The 18676-nt window shown below is 33.8% G+C and overlaps 1 protein-coding gene and 1 long non-coding RNA gene across 7 annotated transcripts in view; one reads left to right on the top strand and one right to left on the bottom strand.

Moving 5' to 3' along the window:
• LOC110999385 (mitogen-activated protein kinase kinase kinase kinase 5) overlaps nucleotides 1–18652 on the top strand; it is a 31948-nt gene extending 13296 nt beyond the window's left edge. Inside the window, exons 4-23 of one of the 6 annotated variants that reach the window (XM_045629670.1) lie at nucleotides 890–1028; nucleotides 1467–1539; nucleotides 1654–1844; nucleotides 2354–2461; nucleotides 3069–3208; nucleotides 3408–3565; nucleotides 4409–4520; nucleotides 4596–4646; nucleotides 5766–5804; nucleotides 6882–7717; nucleotides 9812–9936; nucleotides 10148–10229; nucleotides 11569–11691; nucleotides 12285–12428; nucleotides 12702–12826; nucleotides 13462–13594; nucleotides 13841–13959; nucleotides 14316–14448; nucleotides 14911–15037; nucleotides 15737–18652. In XM_045629670.1, the coding sequence (XP_045485626.1) occupies nucleotides 890–1028; nucleotides 1467–1539; nucleotides 1654–1844; nucleotides 2354–2461; nucleotides 3069–3208; nucleotides 3408–3565; nucleotides 4409–4520; nucleotides 4596–4646; nucleotides 5766–5804; nucleotides 6882–7717; nucleotides 9812–9936; nucleotides 10148–10229; nucleotides 11569–11691; nucleotides 12285–12428; nucleotides 12702–12826; nucleotides 13462–13594; nucleotides 13841–13959; nucleotides 14316–14448; nucleotides 14911–15037; nucleotides 15737–15836 (3058 nt within the window). In that variant the 3' untranslated portion in view covers nucleotides 15837–18652. Of the gene's footprint in view, nucleotides 1–889; nucleotides 1029–1466; nucleotides 1540–1653; nucleotides 1845–2353; nucleotides 2462–3068; nucleotides 3209–3407; nucleotides 3566–4408; nucleotides 4521–4595; nucleotides 4647–5765; nucleotides 5805–6881; nucleotides 7718–9799; nucleotides 9937–10147; nucleotides 10230–11568; nucleotides 11692–12284; nucleotides 12429–12701; nucleotides 12827–13461; nucleotides 13595–13840; nucleotides 13960–14315; nucleotides 14449–14910; nucleotides 15038–15736 lie in introns of all 6 variants that reach the window. The other 5 variants (XM_045629669.1, XM_045629672.1, XM_045629671.1 and 2 more) reach the window with 5 other exon arrangements.
• Nucleotides 8365–9064, bottom strand: LOC123689473. Its single transcript, XR_006750449.1, has 2 exons — nucleotides 8830–9064; nucleotides 8365–8551 (listed from the first exon to the last, which is right to left on the bottom strand). It is a non-coding gene; the product is annotated as an uncharacterized LOC123689473 (long non-coding RNA).
• Nucleotides 18653–18676: the final 24 nt, after the last annotated feature.

Here is an 18676-nt window from a genome sequence, read left to right as displayed (position 1 = left end):
GAGAAATATAACGCCAGTATCATTTCGTGATTTATTATTTCTCACAATCTTTCCGAGTCTCACATATGTGAAAGGATATCTTTTATTGAATTAATGCAACGTATTAAAATTGTATTCGTTTATACAACAAACTACCAAGCGAAGTTTGACGTTTATTATTAAATTTAACTATTAATCATAAATTAATCAATAAAGCGTTTTTGATAAATTTTATGATTATTTAAATGATCCTAATTCTTGGGTTTTATTTGCTGAAACAATTTGTTTGATTAAAAAGAGTGGCGGAGAGTTTCTTGCCAGTTCTTCTTGAACTTGATTTGCGAACTTGTAGTTAATGTAAATTTAGCTTTTTATTTAACATCTTTTCTGTTAAAGTTCATAAGTATACTTATTTACCTATATAATAAAGTTGTTTGAGTTTCTGAATGTTTCTTTAATAATACAGTTTAATGTTCAATGACCCTTGGATGGGGCAGAGGGAGTTTGTTCTTGAGACTTGAATTTCACCTCGCTCTCAAGTCAGAGTCTTTGCCTCTTGTAGCTGTACATCGTTAGGTTTGCTTCACTACCCTTCCATTTTCCTTGCTGCTTCCGATCAAGCAACACGATAATCCGGCATGATTCATTATTATGTTGTTTCCTGTTTATGTCTCAAATGTTATTTCCCCAGCCCAATATTTCTTCAATAAGTGCTCTGAGTAATAGAGCAGCTTCTACACTGTCTCTGCCTTCCTCACTCTCTTCAGTGTCACACAAGTGTTGTAATTGTTTACAGGATACCATAGACAAACGCTTAGAGAAAGGAAAACTCCCTTCTGAGAATGGAAGAATCTCCTTCCTAAAGAATCTTTTAAATTTAAAAGTTGAATATAATATTGTGAATTTACAGGGATATAAAGGGCGCCAACATACTTCTAACGGAATGCGGTGATGTGAAGTTGGCCGATTTTGGAGTCTCAGCTCAAATCACGGCAACAATCAACAAACGAAAGTCCTTTATTGGAACTCCGTACTGGATGGCGCCTGAGGTAATCTTTTGTTTGGCTACGCCTTATGTGACTTTAAATTAATAATAATAGGCGTGCAGATGTCATATTAATTATCTTAATGTCATAATAATAAGAACAATAAAATTATTTATAATTGTTGGCAAAACGTATGGTCTAAATACTCTTCCTATAAAGAAATCTTGCTTTTTATTAACTTTTAACTGAAAGAAATCCAGGAATCAATAATATCTTGGAAGGTGATTAAGAAGTTAATACAAAAAGATTGTCTTCAATTTTTGGAAGGTAATATAATAGGTATATAATAGTCTATTTGTCTCCCAAATCATTTCACTCTCTCAATCTACCTGAATCTGTCAAAATTGCTAGAAAATAATAATATACAAAACAATGTATTCTATGTGCGAGTTCACACACAGTGTGTTTTTTTTTTGCATTGCCCAAAAAATATATTTTCAGGTGGCAGCAGTGGAACGGAAGGGTGGTTACAATCAGCTGTGTGATATTTGGGCCTGTGGGATCACTGCTATTGGTAAGTTTAGTTTGAAAATAATTAAAAAGCTATTAATTATTGGAGGCTTGTTCAATGTTCTATACATTAAAATTTATGGCTTATCAAGCTTTTGTATGTAATATATATTTTCAGAGTTAGCAGAGCTCCAGCCTCCGATGTTCGAGCTCCATCCAATGAGGGTGTTGTTTCTGATGTCGAAGTCGGGGTTCAAACCCCCGCAGCTTAAAGAGAGAGAGCGCTGGTCGCAACTATTTCATGGATTTCTCAAACTTGCTCTCACCAAGAATCCCAAGAAGAGACCCACCGCTGATAAATTGTTGCAGGTTAACAAGTTTTTTTTACACTGCAGAGGCAACTGGCATGTCTGTGTCAGACATTGAAGACAAAATTTAATGTCTGAAACAGAAAGCTAAAATCCTTTACAAGGTAAAATCAATCAAGAGCCAAAAAATGTCAAGAAATTATTACTCATAAAATATTTTATGGGTAATAAATAAAAATAAATTGGATTATTTGAAGGCATTTAATGTTCGTTTGAATGAAGGAAAACATTTTAAATAACCGGCTTGCCTTACACGCACATAGTCGAAGGCCTGAGTTAGGTACAGGTGACTAATCACCTACTATCTATTACGTTGATTGAAACGATCATGAAACAGATACAGAAATTTGAGTCCCAGACCTAAAAAGGTTGTAGCGCTATTGATTTATTTTATTTATATATTAATACCAAATTTTAATAGTATTGAATTTGTATATACATATATAGTTTTGAATATATAAAGTCTATATACATATATCTGTTAGTAATAATAAAAATAACCAATTGCAGCACCCTTTCTTCCAACAAGAGATGAACAAGAGACTGGCGATAGATCTCCTTCAGAAATATTCAAACCCTCCGTCACATTGTAATAATCAGGAGTTGGACGAAGATGGAGTACGTATTTTTATTAATTGTTCAAAATTTTTTAATTAAAAAATCCTTAATTTTACTTTTTAAATGTAGGGTGTCTTTTAAATTTCAAAAAACTTGGTGATTAAAAAGAGTGGCGGAGAGTTTATTGCCAGTTCTTTTCTTTCGTTCTACGCCCTTGATTTGAGAACTGGCAGTAAATGTAAATTCACAATTAATTTAATTTTTTTGACGTTCATAATTGTACTTGTTAAACCTATATGAATAAAGATATTTTTGTTTGTTTGTTGAATTATTACGTAAGCAAATTTACTGAAATTTATTCCCCCCTTCGTGTTACCAGCAAAATAAATAAAGCTGTCAAAAATATTACATAAACGTTTTTTTTGTGGGAATCCCCGAAATGCATTTTGTGGGTAATATCCCTGGCAAAGGCCGGCAACGCACCCACTAAAATGTGTCTCTCCAGTAATGGGTGTATATGGGCTGTGACGACTTCCTTTTTGGGCGTCCCGCTCCTTTTCCCACCTATTATATAAAAATAACTTGAACGATTCCTTCCTTGTTTTAACTACCTAAATAATAAGTACATAATATTAAAAATCATAATTATTCTAAACATTATTTACAGGCGATATCCAATGTGCCACAACGTATAGCATCGAAGCACACGGGGCGTGGCGGAAGGCGTGTCTTGGCAGACCAGCCTCCGAACAACATTAGGCCTAGGAGTTTGGTTGACGACGACATTATGACAGCATCTAGAGTTCGGTAGGCATTCAAGAAAATGTTTTTCTTGGTAGCTTCATTGTGAGACTCTCATCCCTGAGGTCTTAGGTTCAATCCTCAGCTGTGCATCAATGAACTTTCTGTGTATGTAACATTCGCTCAACGGCTTCTGTCAGGCACATGTGGCGTTTGTGACATCAGTTCTCATCAGTGAGAATTTTTCAAGTGAATTAATTTGTAGGTTAATGGAGGAAAGTCGCGATCGTCGTAGCGGCGTATACGACGACTCACCCATCATAGACTTGGACGCGGAAGACGACCTCAGCCTCGCCTCTATGCCTAAAGTTATCAATTTCGCTGCAGACCTCAATAACAGCGGGGATACTGTTAAACGGAATGGTGAGATTTATTTTTATTAAAATATGCAGAATAATGCTGAGCGAGTACTCATATAAAATGTACTTATTTATTTATTTCCATATTTTTCTGTTTTAATAATAATTATTTTGTGCGTTTCTGTGTGTATGTTTCGTTAAATGTTATGTCAGTTAGCAATAAATTGACTTTTACAGTTGTAAAATTTTAGTTAAGTTTACTTTTAGGGCTTTAACTGACAGAAACTTAGGTTATTAGCATGACCTGTATGTATATCTTTGTTGGAATTAAATAATATTTAAGATAATAAATTTAGGATTGCGAGACAAAACATACAAAAATAATCTTTGTTTACAAAGTTATACATATCTCCTATTAGATTCTTTCCGGCTAACTATTTTTAAGTGGTTTTGTATAAATAAAAATTGTAATTAGACGACTTCATTTCTTTAGTTTTTTTACGATTACTTTAAACGTGACAGTAATTAAAAGCCAATTAGTCAATCATGTATTTAGACGTTTATACCTACGCCAGAGTTATATATCTGTAGTTGAAGAGTCTTTTGTCTATGTCATATCCTACTATCATACATACATACATATTACGTAACCTTGCAATGATTGCCGTACACGAATTTTCGTTTTTGTTTCAACTATATAGGTTTGAAGTTGTTTTATTTTATATTAGTTTAATTCTTACATATTATTATAATATTTATATTTGTATTAGTTAGGATATTATGTTATTTCTTTTTTTCCTTATCTGTACTACTCTTTTAGCACGGTTTACCTGGAAGAGACTTTTTCTTTTTTTTTTTGTTCGTCCTATAGGCAATTTACACGTAAATAAATATAAAATATTTCCAGCATACCATAGACAAACCAGTGAAGAGTGGAGCGTCGCATCACTAATGACGTGTCCCAAACACAATCCCCTTACTCAGGAGTTATCTTCAGACTCGATATCTACTAGTGAAAAGTATGTATTGATTAAACTTGTACAAAATAAATGGAACATATATGTATGTATTTATTATATTATTTTCTCTTATAGCAAGTGGTGTCGGGTGATCACTGGGGATGATATTATGAGAATGAGTTTGAGGTACTCTAGGTCAAAATCCGTTGTTTTTGACATTTGCGTTGTTTTTTTTTTCGAGTGGAATTGGCAGTTTTTCGATTTGGTGTGGTGTTTTCAATCTTATCAACTAGTCTAGACTAGGCAATCGGTATCTGTAGCTTTTGATTATACAATATGATGTTGAATCATAAATTTTTATATATACTAGAAAACCATACATTTTTCGTTGACATTTTGTAATCGATTAATAAGTGCAAGATTAATTGTAATCGACTTCATGGTCTTGAGAAGTGTTTCCCAACGTCCCACGCCCCACACGCCATTTGATTCTTAAAGGGGGGATTTTAATACGAAAATTTATTAAAATTAAAGTTTTTCATTATATGTTTTACTTTCTACTGTGTATCTTATAAATTAATGTCTTAACAATTCTAGTAATTTCTTCTTAAAAAGGAAATGATAAGTATTGTTTTTTCAATTTAAAGATAAAAAATTAAAAACTATGTTGAAGAAGGGGGGGGGGCATAGTAATTTTAATAAGGCTAAAGTGGGTACATAATATAACTTTGGGAAACACTAGTTTAAAATTTAAAACGAAATGGCGCGATTTATTGTGATTGGTCAAAGTAAATGTCGGTCAGTGTCGAGCCTCTATGATTGGTCGACAGCAAACCAACCAACGCGTCGTTCCAGTTTACGCTGTCATGTTATTATTTTTATGAAATTAAAATCTACAGATATCATTTTGATCGTACTGTGTGGAAAAGCATTTTTACAGACAAATGTGCATGTTTTACGTAAGGGGAACTTATATTCAGGAGAACTTGAACATTTTCAAATTAAGTCATTGCATTGTGATGTATAGCTTTTGTTCAACGCAAATAGAATTAACATATTTACGCTTCATATTATCAACTCTAATTTATATTTGATTTTTCTCAACTCAATTTTTTTTTAGTTTCATACGCAATTAACGAAAAATAATAAAAAAATTTAACAAAAATAATAAAATGCTTACATTTAACATTAATTTCTGACATTTTATTTATATGAATACAAATAAGTCGTCTACATATATATGTTTACGAATCAAAGGCTAAATGTGCTTTTGCAGATGTTTGTATGTGATTTCTCTTGTTTTAGGAGCCTCTTACAGTATATTGACGAAGAGTTAATGCTCAGGTAAACGTTGCATGACCTGTGTGTTTGGTAGATGGTTGCTACTTGCTATGTAACGACAGATTTTTAGAATTTTAAAACTTCTTTGTAGCCTAAATTTTATGTATAACTTTCTGTTCAAATATGTATTTATACAGTCAGGATAACTAATAGCTCCCCGTTTTGTCATTAAATCGTTAGGTATACATATGTCTATGTATGTGTGTATGTACTGTACATATGTCCTTTGGTTGGGAATTCCAAATTGATTTTTTTTACAGCTATTTACGCGTGCATTTGTTTTTCGAAAACAATGATTCATATAATCTTCTTTGCGTCATACTTTAAAATGGAAAACATGAAATATCTATTTAAAAAAAATCTTGTATTTTTTCCACATATACGAAACGCCGTACGTAATATTTTAAGAAAAAAAAAATATATCTTAAAGTAACTTTTAGGATAAAGTTATATTTTGAGTGGGAAGTTTACCTATCGCAAGCTAAATCCACATTAGGTCACAATCCTGTTAATAATGAAAGACTTATTTATATAAATCTATCCATTTATCAGTTTATTTCCGTACAGGGAACGTAACATATTTTTTTTTAAATCTTTTCATTTGAAAAATCTGTCGTTTAGTATTATGTGAATATTATAGCTACCAGTAATTTGGCAACGAGGTTTTGCATTTCGATGTTTGTAGTATATGTTCCTGAATTATTTTTGCTTAATACATATATAATACAGATTGGTTACATGCTGTTAGATAAATAGTTCTATATAGCGATAATTGTAAGCTGTATTTTGCATGTACATAGCACTATCTAAGTGTTTTAGTATTTAGCATGGTAATATAAAATGCTGCTTAAATTTGTCTATTACATAGACTATGTGAATGTATAGATTATAGAGCTTTATATATAAATAGTTCTGGAGTTCCCAGGTATAGTTTTAACATAGTTTTACCATTTTTTATACGTTTCCTGCACCACTTGTTATTTAACGCCTGAAGTGTCTAACATAACCCTAGCTTTAGCTAACAGCACTCCGACCATGGCCTGAATTATCCGTATTAAAACCACTTCCATCCAATTACAGGGCGACACTACCTCTAACAGCAGATACGGCAGCCATGTCGCAGGCTGGCAACAATCTGTCAATACACGATCACCACCTCTCCCAATGCATACAGCTGAAGCAGAACTTTTTAAATAATTCTTCAACGAACGTCTATCAAAGTTTAACGAGCTTTCAAACGCCCATCGGCTCCTCTTCGGCGTCGATAAACGAACAAATGTGTAAGAAAGACGAAATAATGTACGCCGATCATCAGGAATCGGAAATTCCAATCAACTCGAATTGTGAGTGTGGGCTGTGCCCAAAACCCGAATCAAAAGACGTGAACACTCTTAGTGATTTGCAACGCTCTGTCGCACCGAAGTGTTCCTGTGACTCCTGCAACTCGAACGGTGACATCCTAAGCTATTATCGGCATTGTCCGAACCAAAATCAAGACTCGGGGATTGTCATCTGTGAGGTATGCAAGAAACAAAAGATTTCTGTAAGCAATTTTCGCGCTCTGCAGATCGCAAATCGTTTACAAATATCGGATTCGGGGCAGATTGAAAATGGCGGTTCGGATGATGAGCTGTGTCGGAAGATCGATATAAGTTTGAACATGGATGTACAGGAGCATAGAAAGAGGCATAATAGGCACAATTCGGATTCGGTCACGGCGGGGATAGACTTGAATCAGTTCTGTCAGTGTGAATTGGAGGGTAGTAAGCGGAAAACTTCGTCGGTAGACGAGATTTTCAAGATGGCGGAGGACGGTGGGTCGAGCCAAGAGTTGAAGGATGATGAGGTGAAAACGAGCCAACGGCAACGAAGCTTATCAGATAGTCAACGGGACAAGGCGAAAGTTGATGCTGAAGGTGAGTTCTGTATCTAAATAACAATGTACGTCATTTATAACTCTAGAACGGCCGGACCGATTTTGATGATTTATTTATATATAAATATTTGAGTCATAGACAATTTGTTCATTTGTTTAACATATAATACAGTCAACGTCTTTTTTGGGAATAATTTCATTGCGCTGAAACTAAATAACTTTTATTCATATTACTGTTGTGATATTTGAACGTAAACATAGATATAAAATCTTTAAATGTACATAAACGTGTTTGAGTTGGTCAGTTTTACCATTTCCGCTATGGGATCTATACAGACACGCGTTTAATCGACAACAACACTACCACTGGCCCCTCCTAGTACGAATGTTGACTGATTGCGCTGGTGAAAAAAAGGAGTTCTTTCACCAGTGAGCGATGGGATCGTGACGTCCCGACGCCCTAAATGGTATTTTACCCTAGCAAGTGGAGATCCGTCGTCTATGGCATATAAAGCTACTCCGACAAACTTACTTACTGATTTGACTCAATATTTCTAAGTTCCCTGAATGGCGAAGGAGAGTGACTAGAAAAAATTGGTTCACTTGGCATTTGGATCTCGAAACTCTTGAAGCATTGTTATTATTATAAAAAAATATTCTACCACATTGCGTAATAAAAAGGACATATAATATCGTATATATATATTTATATATATATTCTTCTTTGACAATCACACAATTGTACAGTAGCAAGATCCGTACACATCGGTTGGATTATATTTGGAACATAGGCCATCAACTCTTTGGGGTGTACAAACTTGTTGACATTGATCTCTGCAGTCCAAGTTTGAAGCACAAGTGGTTGTTGCAAGACCTGTGAAAAGAAATCAATTATTGTTTATACGGCCAGTGCTAGTTGTTTGATAGGTTACCATAGATTAAAGATTAGCCTAACTAAAAAAGTGTTTTCTTAAGCTTTGTACTCACAGTTGTACTATCAATATCGCAAAAGAAGATATAAGAATAATGAAAAAAACATTACATATACAGAATCAGCCAACAGAATGGTGTAGGGTGATATATAATCTCTCTGGATGAACACGCATGATCGGAAGGATATGATAGAGTTTTTAATAAAACTTGAAACATTACCTTCGCCAGTCACAGATACAAATGCCGTAGCGAACATGACAACGCAGATAAAAATTGCTGTGAACTTCATCTTGGTTTAAGATTGTTTTGTTGATTGTTTGCTCTCCCATCAGTGTTTACTGTTTATATACATATGATACTGTTTCGCTTGAATTAATTTATTTTTCACAGTCGTGTGTGACTAATTAATTTGGAAATAATTACCTGAACTGCATAAGAATCGTAAATTTTCTAATTTCACACTGTTTAGTTTTAGACGTTTTAATTGGTCATACATATTCAAAAATTGTTTAATAACCTTGTGAGATTAAATTTATTGAATAATAAAATATATATGAAAACTTTTTCGTTCTGGATTTAATTAAATTTACTTTTACAAAATCTGGAAATAAAAGTATCAATAATAATATGTGCAGGTAGAAGGCGGATGGTTCGAAAAGTTTTAAGTAAAAGTCACTGGGTGTTCGAGATGTTCAACATTTTCGATGATTCTATGATTATAATGCACGAGTATGAAACTTGACTAAGTAGAAACTATAAAAAAAGTGCGTGCCTACAAAGTACACGTGTCAGCAGTGAAACTTTGTAAATTAATGATTACTAAGGTAAAAGCCCCAATAGATGATCATGTACCAGTATATGATCAATTCATGCATTTGTATATCTATATTCACCCTGTATACGTGCTAATGAAATTATAAATGCTTAAAAAAAATCTGCGTTTACTGCACAAGACGTTATGCCACAGAATTTCCATCTAAAGATCTAATATGTAACTACTAAACGAATATAATATATTCGTTTATATAAATACCAATAGCGTGTATTTTTCTCGATCTCCCTTTCTCTCAATCGCTCTCTTCCTTTCTCTTGGACAAAAACGCTGCACAGATTCGTGACGTTCCGTAAAAAATTTACCCTCATGTTACCAAAAAGTTTCATGCATCAGTGATAAAAGTAATAGTAACAGTTTGTGTGACAGGTAGCAGTACACCGCCAGTACCTCCTCGGCGTGCTCGGGGTAGACGAGGTCGAAGCCCAGTGCGACCAGCGCCCAACGGACTACCGCCTACACCCAAAGTGCACATGGGCGCTTGTTTCTCTAAGGTAACTTTGACAACTACCCTCACCATTTGGCGACTACCCTCGTATGATGATACATTAACGTATTATCTGATTTTTAAGTTATTAAAACAATTCGTTGGAATAACTAATATTAAGTTAAATATTTGTTGTATAATAAATGTTTTGTATTCAAAAGGTTCTTATTAGATCGATTATAGTCTAATAAATAAATAAAATACTAATTTCATTTCAGGTATTCAATGGTTGTCCGCTTCGGATAAACTGCACAGCATCCTGGATACATCCAGACACCAGGGATCAGCATATTCTCATAGGTAAGAAAAGTCGGAAGCCAAGAAATAGATTTGTGGCAATGCATCTTATTTATATGTTACTTTTAAAGTGAAACTTTTATTGCATCGTCTCAAACTTTTTGGTCTGTGTGGCGCATGTCGCGTGACGGTCGGCCGCGGAGTAGGGATAAAGCGAAAGGCGTTCGTCATAGCAGCCAAGGCCAATATGGCGGCGCATATAGTTCGCAGCAGCTGACCGTGTAGTGTATAGACTATTATTTATTTGTGCCAGTGTTCCACGCTATTTTAATATGTGTATATAATCTAAATAATTGTTAAGTATTATGTATGTCACACTCTCTAAGACACAGGATTCAATAAAAATATTAGTTGGAGACTTAGTCTACTTTTATTAGTCCCATTATAATTCCAATTATAAAATTAAGATTGATAAAGCGATTTTATACGCTTAATGGAATATTATTACAAACATTTTTAGCTAAATGTCTATAATGTGAAAATAAGTTTCACTTTTACCGTAGTTTCATAATTAAATAATATAATAACCACACAATTACTTTATATATTTTATTACTTAAATTTTTAATTGATCGTATTGGTTTACTATACTATACGAATAGTGTATGTATTTGAATAAATAAATAATTAATCTCGCGGGCATATGATACGCTAAAATATATAAGATATAGTACGGAACAATTGCTCACCTATCTAAGTCGGTTTTTAATAAATTCAGAATCTGTTATAACGACATTAAAGGCATTCATTTTTTTTTTAAGTACAGGGGGCAAACAGGCAGCAGGCTCACCTGATGTTAAGTGATATCACCGCCCATGGACACTCAATGCCAGAGGGCTTGCGTTGCCGGCCTTTTTGGCCGAGTTCATCCGGGACTATCGATTTTGGTCAATATAACATCGTAAACGGATTTGACTGTATATGTTTTCCTGTGCATTTAGTAAAATAGGAGTCACAATTATGTTTTTTTGTTTTATACAACAAACATCATATTGTATGTCGTAATAATACAATGGTTTTTGACAAATTTTCACACGAGACGTATTCGTTTTTTTATGCTGTTGTGCGAAGATGGGAAATATATATCCATCACTAGGAAAATGTAGTTTTCGTTTGTTTAATTTCAGTTTTCTTTTTTTTTTTTTGTCTATGTCTACTTATGTTTTCAGTTTCATATTGTTTATCTATGTTTTGTCTTTGTATATTGTCCAAGTGTTTTGTTTTATAATATGTTAGCTGTAAGATTACATATAAATAAAGAAGTTGTGATTTGTAAGAACCTAATACGAAAAACAGTACAGTACAGTATTATCCGGTATTTGAAAATCTTTGATTTGTTCAGGTGCGGAGGAGGGTATCTACACGTTAAACTTGAACGAGCTACATGAGACTGCTATGGACCAACTCTGTCCTCGAAGGACGATTTGGATGCACGTCATTAAAGATGTTCTCATGTCGCTTTCTGGTATGTACATAAATATATGTTTTTCATTGTTTATTTATATAAAATTGTGTATAATTCCAATATTTTTGACGTTCCAATAAATGCATGAAAGTCGCCTGCACACACGGAAAAGCATGACTCATTGTCCTGTTACGCTCATTGTACGGTTGCGCCGCATCTATCTCTTCCAATTGATTGGCATATGCGTCCGAGGATTCAGTTCTTTGCATCCATAAAATTCAATAAAAATGATACCATTTTATTCATAGAAGTATGCTATTTAGTCATTTCATCAATCTTTTGAAATGACTGATGAATAATGTTTATTTAATGTAGTAGTAGACTAAACTTAAAGTAGAAACAGATATCTCACTTATTGTGGTTTATATTATGTGTTTATAACGCACCCGTTTAGTTATCGTAACGATTAACAGTTTAATTTCAAACAGTATTCAATATAGAAAAATAAAGAAACAGCCTGAAATATAAAACTAATTTGTTTAACAATGTTATGAGAGACCATCTCTTTCTGTCACAGAGTACAAACTATTTGACGGAACGAGACGAAAGTGTACAATATGTTTTTGAATATTTAACAAGTGGTATGTCAACAGGTAAAACCCCCTGCCTCTACCGGCACGAGCTGTTGGTGTTAACGGGCAGTGGGCGGGCGGGGGCGGGCAGATCCCTTCGCGTGTTGCCGCCCCGGCTTCTACCCAGGCGGTTCGCGCCTTCCACGCGCGTACCTGACACCAGGGGTAATATTAACATTATTTTATTTGTTTTGTGTCTCAAATTTCTTGTATATCAACTTATGCTAGTATTATAGCGCCAGACCAATGTGAGTCGCAGTATGCGTTCTTTCCCGCTCTAACGCGTATTGGCCGCACCTATATTACATCATCGTGTGTTAGGTTTATTTTCGTTACGGAATTTATTGTTTCAGTCGCCGCGCTCAAAGCCCGCGATAAAATCTATGCAATAGCTTAGGAAACCTCAGCTCAATACTTATTCTTATGATTTATTTCCAGGCTGTACAGTGTGTGCAGTAGTCCGTAACCCATACAATGGATACAAGTACCTGTGCGGGGCCACACCCGCTGGATTATTCCTCATGCAGTGGTACGACCCTCTACGGAAGTTCATGCTGCTAAAGGTACTTAAAACTGTCATACTTGAGGCTAAGTAGAACGATAATTTTATGCATTGTAAGCGTAGCGCAAAAGGCCGTGTGCCACATTTAAATAAATTAAATTATAAATACTTTATTGTGTTAAGTACTCTAAACATATTTTCAGCTAATTCTCATATGGCGAAAAACGAGGTGGACTGGCAAAAAAATCTGTCGTTTATTTTAATCATTTGTTTTGCACATAGTTGACTAAGCTAAATTGTGAAATTTTCAAAAATGTATTAAACGAAGACTAAATAGGCAACTAAATCTCTGGGCCCAAATACATTGAATTCTTGAAGTAAGCAAAGAAACACAACTTCTTCAAAGAACTTCTTTGGCGATCTTTTGAAGATTTTATTCTACGTTTTAGAAAAAATAACATTAACAATAGAAAAAAGTAAAATGTTAACTATAGCTAACTTCAGGGTGTCGGTTTTTTGCGAAGATGTGCGCGCGCATCGTAAACATTACTCATCATCATTACTCCCTAAAGCGCCAAAGGAAAAATCTAAATATAGTTTTGGCTTTGTGTATTGTATTTGTATTTTGTATAATAATATGTATTAAGTAGCTGTTAGATTACTTATAATTAAATAAATAGTTCGTATAAATTTCAGAACATCGAATGTGTTCTACCATCGCCGTTACTCGCTTTCGAGTTAATCATAACTCCGGAACTGGAGTATCCACTTCTTTGTGTTGGCGTCACCAGGAAACCTATACGGCTTAATCTAATTAATATAAACTCGGGTAAGAAAAATATATTATGGAAACTCCGTTCCCTGATTACCAATTGTAATTATAAAAAAAACTCTTTTTAAATTTAAGACCTACGATCAAAGTTAATTTAATAAAAAAGATTTCAGAAAAAAATACGCTGTTTTTTCTGACCGTACTCTTTGGTATTAAAAAAGTCGCTACTGTAATAATTTGCTATCGGTACTTTGGAAAGTAACATTTAATGTTTGCTGATAGAAATTCCTGTTTATATTGAAGGTGCGAGCTGGTTCCACTCGGACGAGCTGGAGGTTCGCCCTGGGGGCTCCAACACCGTGATACCGAGGCCTGAGAGGCTTCACACGCTTAGGGCTGTGCATCAGCTGAATAAGGATGCGGTGAGTGTCGTTGCTGACCGTATATTGACCGTAAATTTGCCTTTAAATAATTAACTCTGTAACAATAGAAAAGGGCAAGAATATTTTTTTATCACTTCTTCTTCCATCTTTTTTAAGTATGTCTACTCAACATGTCAGTAAAAAAATTCATACTGATTAAAAAAGTAGGCTTTTAAAACGTGACCTGTTACATAATGTGTTCCGTATGTTTGTCCACAAATTTCTCGGAAACATATCATACGCAGATGGTATATCTTACTTTTGAATAAAAACATTTATTATAATAATCGTATATAATTATTAAAGAAACTACTTGAGGTATAACGAGCATTTGAAAGATTTCATTAAAATTCCAGGTACTAGTGTGTCACGAAAACGTAGTGGACATAATCCCGGTGCTTCCCGGGTTCGATTCCCGGCGGCAAGACGATAGACGGAGGAGCAAGTTGCCGCAAAGACTGCAGTTTGACTTCCAGATTGATAGCATATGTGAGTATCATTAAAATTGTGATTTTATTTAAGAGGGAAATTCATAGAAAGTCAATAAGAGCATAGCCGGGAATCAAAGCTATGACCTCAGATAAAACTATTATTTTATCGAACTGTGGGCAAACGGGCATATGGCTCATGTTAAGTGATACCGCCGCCTATGGACACTCAATGCCAGATGGCTCGCAAGTGTGTTGGCGGCTTCTTAGGAGTTGGCTCCCTCTTTTCTTAGAAGACCCTAAGTAAAATTGTTTGGAAACACTTCAGTGGGCAGCTGGTTGCCTGGTGGTGCCTTAAAGAAAGTTCAGTTGTGGAACGGACGTTGATGGTATATTCTGCCTTAACATGTAATGAAACTGGTGTTAATCCGAACAACTCCTCTGAAGACTCTTCCTTGTAATTGAGTCGCTGACATTAGTGCTTTTAGAAAATACGAGTTGTTTAATATTTTTGACTGTTCAGTGTGTCTGGCGGACTCGGTGCTGGCCTTCCACCGCAACGGCATGCAAGGTCGGTCCTTGAGGAACGCTGACGTCACTCAGGAAATAGTCGACCACTCGCGCGCATACCGACTAGTCGGACACGACAAGTTAGTATTGACGTATACCATACGTATACATTGCTTTGTCATTGGGACTTTTTTTTTTTTAATTTATGGCAATGGTATTGGGAATAACGTATATTTTTAGTGTCGTACACAAATTATTATATATAATAGGCTATTTGACAGTATCGAAAATAAAGTGTTTTTGAAAGTAATTGTTAGAAAACATATAAAAAGCGGTTTTGGAGTAAAATAACGAGTCACGTGACCCAGTCACAAAGTAGTCGAATCAAAGATGAAAGCTTTTAGTGTTTCATCGTCTTATTGAACTGACTTGGAGTTTAATTTCTTCGATGATTGATTTTGATTGTAATAAAATATATGTGTTATTAAAAAAATGTTTAATTTATACGAAAAAAACATAAGTTTGCTTACGTACTAACAAGCATCGTACGTACGCGATTTGGCTAATTCTTGTAATTGTGAATATTTAATTTTAATTTTTAAAATCAATTAATATAATTAAAAATAAATATTTAAAGGGTATAGTTCTGTAAAAAATAACTGAAATGGTCTTTAAAATCTTGTCAAATAGCCTTTTTTACATATAATTTCCATATTTCCATATTTACATTAATATATATTTAATTACTTTAACACACTTAAAAGAACACCGAACTAAACAAATACTTAATTTTTCTATTATTTTCGGATTAATGTAATTATTTTAATAATTTATTTCAGAGTTGTAGTACTAGAATCGCACGTACTCCAAAACAACACGCTCTCAGGCGAAGACGGGAACGATCTGTATATTTTGGCCGGACACGAGGCCTCGTACTAGTTACCCATAGTTGCGGCCAATCTCTATAGCGTAGTTATATTTTCAGATATTCAAATCAAATATATTTTGATGGAGTTATAACGATTGGCCGTTATTTATTTTAATCGAAATATTTTTCTAATTACCTGCGTTCCTAGTAGGATTCAAAAAAATTATCCTACCCCGTATTAAGATAAAAAAATCAGTTTGCCATTCACCAGTGACGGTGCCGCTATACTCCAATTTATATTTCCGTAGAATTCTGACAGCTATCATTTTTTGACATGTCAGAGATAACAACCTTTTTGGCCGGGCTATTTCAATACGAGTCTGAACATTTGCGTTCAACATATACGAGTCAAAACATACATGTGAATGTATCTATTTTGTTAAATGGCTCCACTTTAAAAACAGTTTTACGGCGAGTGATAATTACGTTCCTTTTCATCACAAAATGTAAAAAACGCACAAGTAAAGAAAACATTTTACTTTATTAAAAAGGTTTGCTAAACCTGGAATTAATGGGCAGCATGCAAAGAATAAAATGAAGTAATTAAAGTTTAATCGATGTTCTGGATATTAAAATTTTGTTATTAAACAGTTTTATTTTTGTATCATCTCACCTGAGTAAGTAAATATTTAGATTTAGAATTCTGACGGCTATAATTTTTTGACATGTCAAAGATTGCAAACTTTTTGGCCGGGCAATTTCAAAACGAGTCGAAACATACATTTTATTTGTTAGTGAATGTATCAATTTTTCGGAGGAGAATTTTTAACTACACACAATAGCAACACCTATGAAATGTCAGAATTCTACGGAATTGAAAATCAGAGTATAGACTGTTTTTTATGAATGGGGTATTTCTATGTAACCATAACCTGTGTTTTGCACAGATAACATAGCATAGATTAAAATGCCGCAGAGGTAATAAAAATATGTAATTATCGTATACCTATGAGTTATAGGAACGCAGTATTTAAATCTTTATGTTTGCAAAACAATTAACACATATGTTATAGCACTGCCCTACTCCATTCCATGGATGACATTGAAGCAATAAATTATAGAATATTTTAGTTTATTCGCAAACTTGTTGAGATTACGCAAATTTTGAACCAGTGACATAGTTTGCTATTCTCATAATTAAAGCATCCTTTTCTCAAGTTGGATAAATAGTTTTAAGATGAGATGACAAAAATTTTAAACTTAAAACATATCTTGCAAAAAACTGTTTAATCTGGTTTTTTCGTTGTCTGTAGGAATTAATCCAGTGATTTTAATGAATTCTAAAAAAATACTAATGCAATCTCCGACAAGTTTGCCTGTTAGTGAATATTTAATGGGAGTTTAGCTAATTTAACAGATATTTCTGTCTCTATCACACACGTATACATGAGAAGGACAGGAATATGTTTGAGTTTCAATCGTACACTACGACAATTTATAATGAATTTATTTAAAATTAATGTACTTCATTTTGAATTATTCAATAAATGTATTCTTATATAATAAAAATTAATAAATCTATATGAATGTTATTAAAAGCGTTTAATTATGTCGATTTAGGCTTTCTAGCTATAACGTTGAAATAATCGTTATTTTCATATGACGTTACTGTGATTTAGATGCGACGGCATTTTAAAGTATTTATTGATATGTGATTCATTTAAAGCCAACAATGTATGAAAAAGACAAACTATATTTTGACATTTGTGTCTACGATAACGCGCAAGAGACGTTTTAGGAGCAGCTAGCCTCAAGCAAACAAAATTGTCATTGGCCATTTTTTTAATACACAAGTGTCAGAATGTAGGATCGTTATAATATGAATAGTTTATAGTAACCGAGAAAATATTAAATTGCTTATTTTGTAAATATATAAAATTCCAATTAGTGTTAGTCAATTGTATTATAGACTAGTTTAGTTCAATTTTAGTTGAGTGAACTAAAATGTTACATTTTAGTTTGTTCAACTGAAATGTATTTGGTGTAACGAGGCTTCGACTCGATATGGACTGTTTATTTATTAACTGTGTTGTTTATTTGATTTGCATGTTTAGAAATCTGACGTTCGTTACGGGATGAATACATTCGAAAGTCAGAATGATTTATGTAATGTCATTATTAATAATATAATACAAGTAAATATGATATTCAACATCTGTCAACTTGACAGTTGACGTGCGTCGCTCTACAACTGAGCGGGTGTTTTGGAACCAGGTGCCCACTGATGTATTTCCGAACCAATTCAAATTAGCATCCTTCAAGAAACGAGTTTACCAATTTTTAAATGCTGGCCACGCACTCGCGAGACTTCTAGCATTGAGTGCCCGTGGGCGCCAGTATCATTAAACATCAGATGAGCCTCCTAGCCCCCTTTTCTATAAACAATAATAGTAAAACAGCGCTTAAAGTTACAGTTCCATTTATCTACATGTTAATTAATGACTTATGGCAGATTTAAAAGTTAGTTTAATCTTAAACATGACTTCAAATGGAATTAAATATAATTAAGGCAAAAGTGTCTTAAAGCCAGTCTAGTTCTTAGTTTAATTCGTCATATTTATACCGTAACAACTTCAGTTTTTCCTTCGTGAGATTATCTCTCTGGTTGTATTTTAGCACACAGCACTTTCATTTAAGATGACACTTGAATAATAAAACATACCAAAACATATGAAACATTTTTATGGATAGTTGTAGTACTTACCACTTGTAGTACCGACAAAGCTTATTCTTGCAAAACATAAGTGTGGTATGTTTTATTAAATTCTTAATACAATGTAATGCTTTAATCCAGTTAATTTACTCTTGTAATAAAATTTTAATTTGATTTTTTGTTTTTTTAATTTCATTT

This window comes from Pieris rapae, chromosome 9 (assembly GCF_905147795.1).
Source record: "Pieris rapae chromosome 9, ilPieRapa1.1, whole genome shotgun sequence".
NCBI lineage: Eukaryota > Metazoa > Arthropoda > Insecta > Lepidoptera > Pieridae > Pieris > Pieris rapae.
Note: the sequence above shows the minus strand (reverse complement) of the source record. Positions and strands in the feature narration are given on the sequence as shown.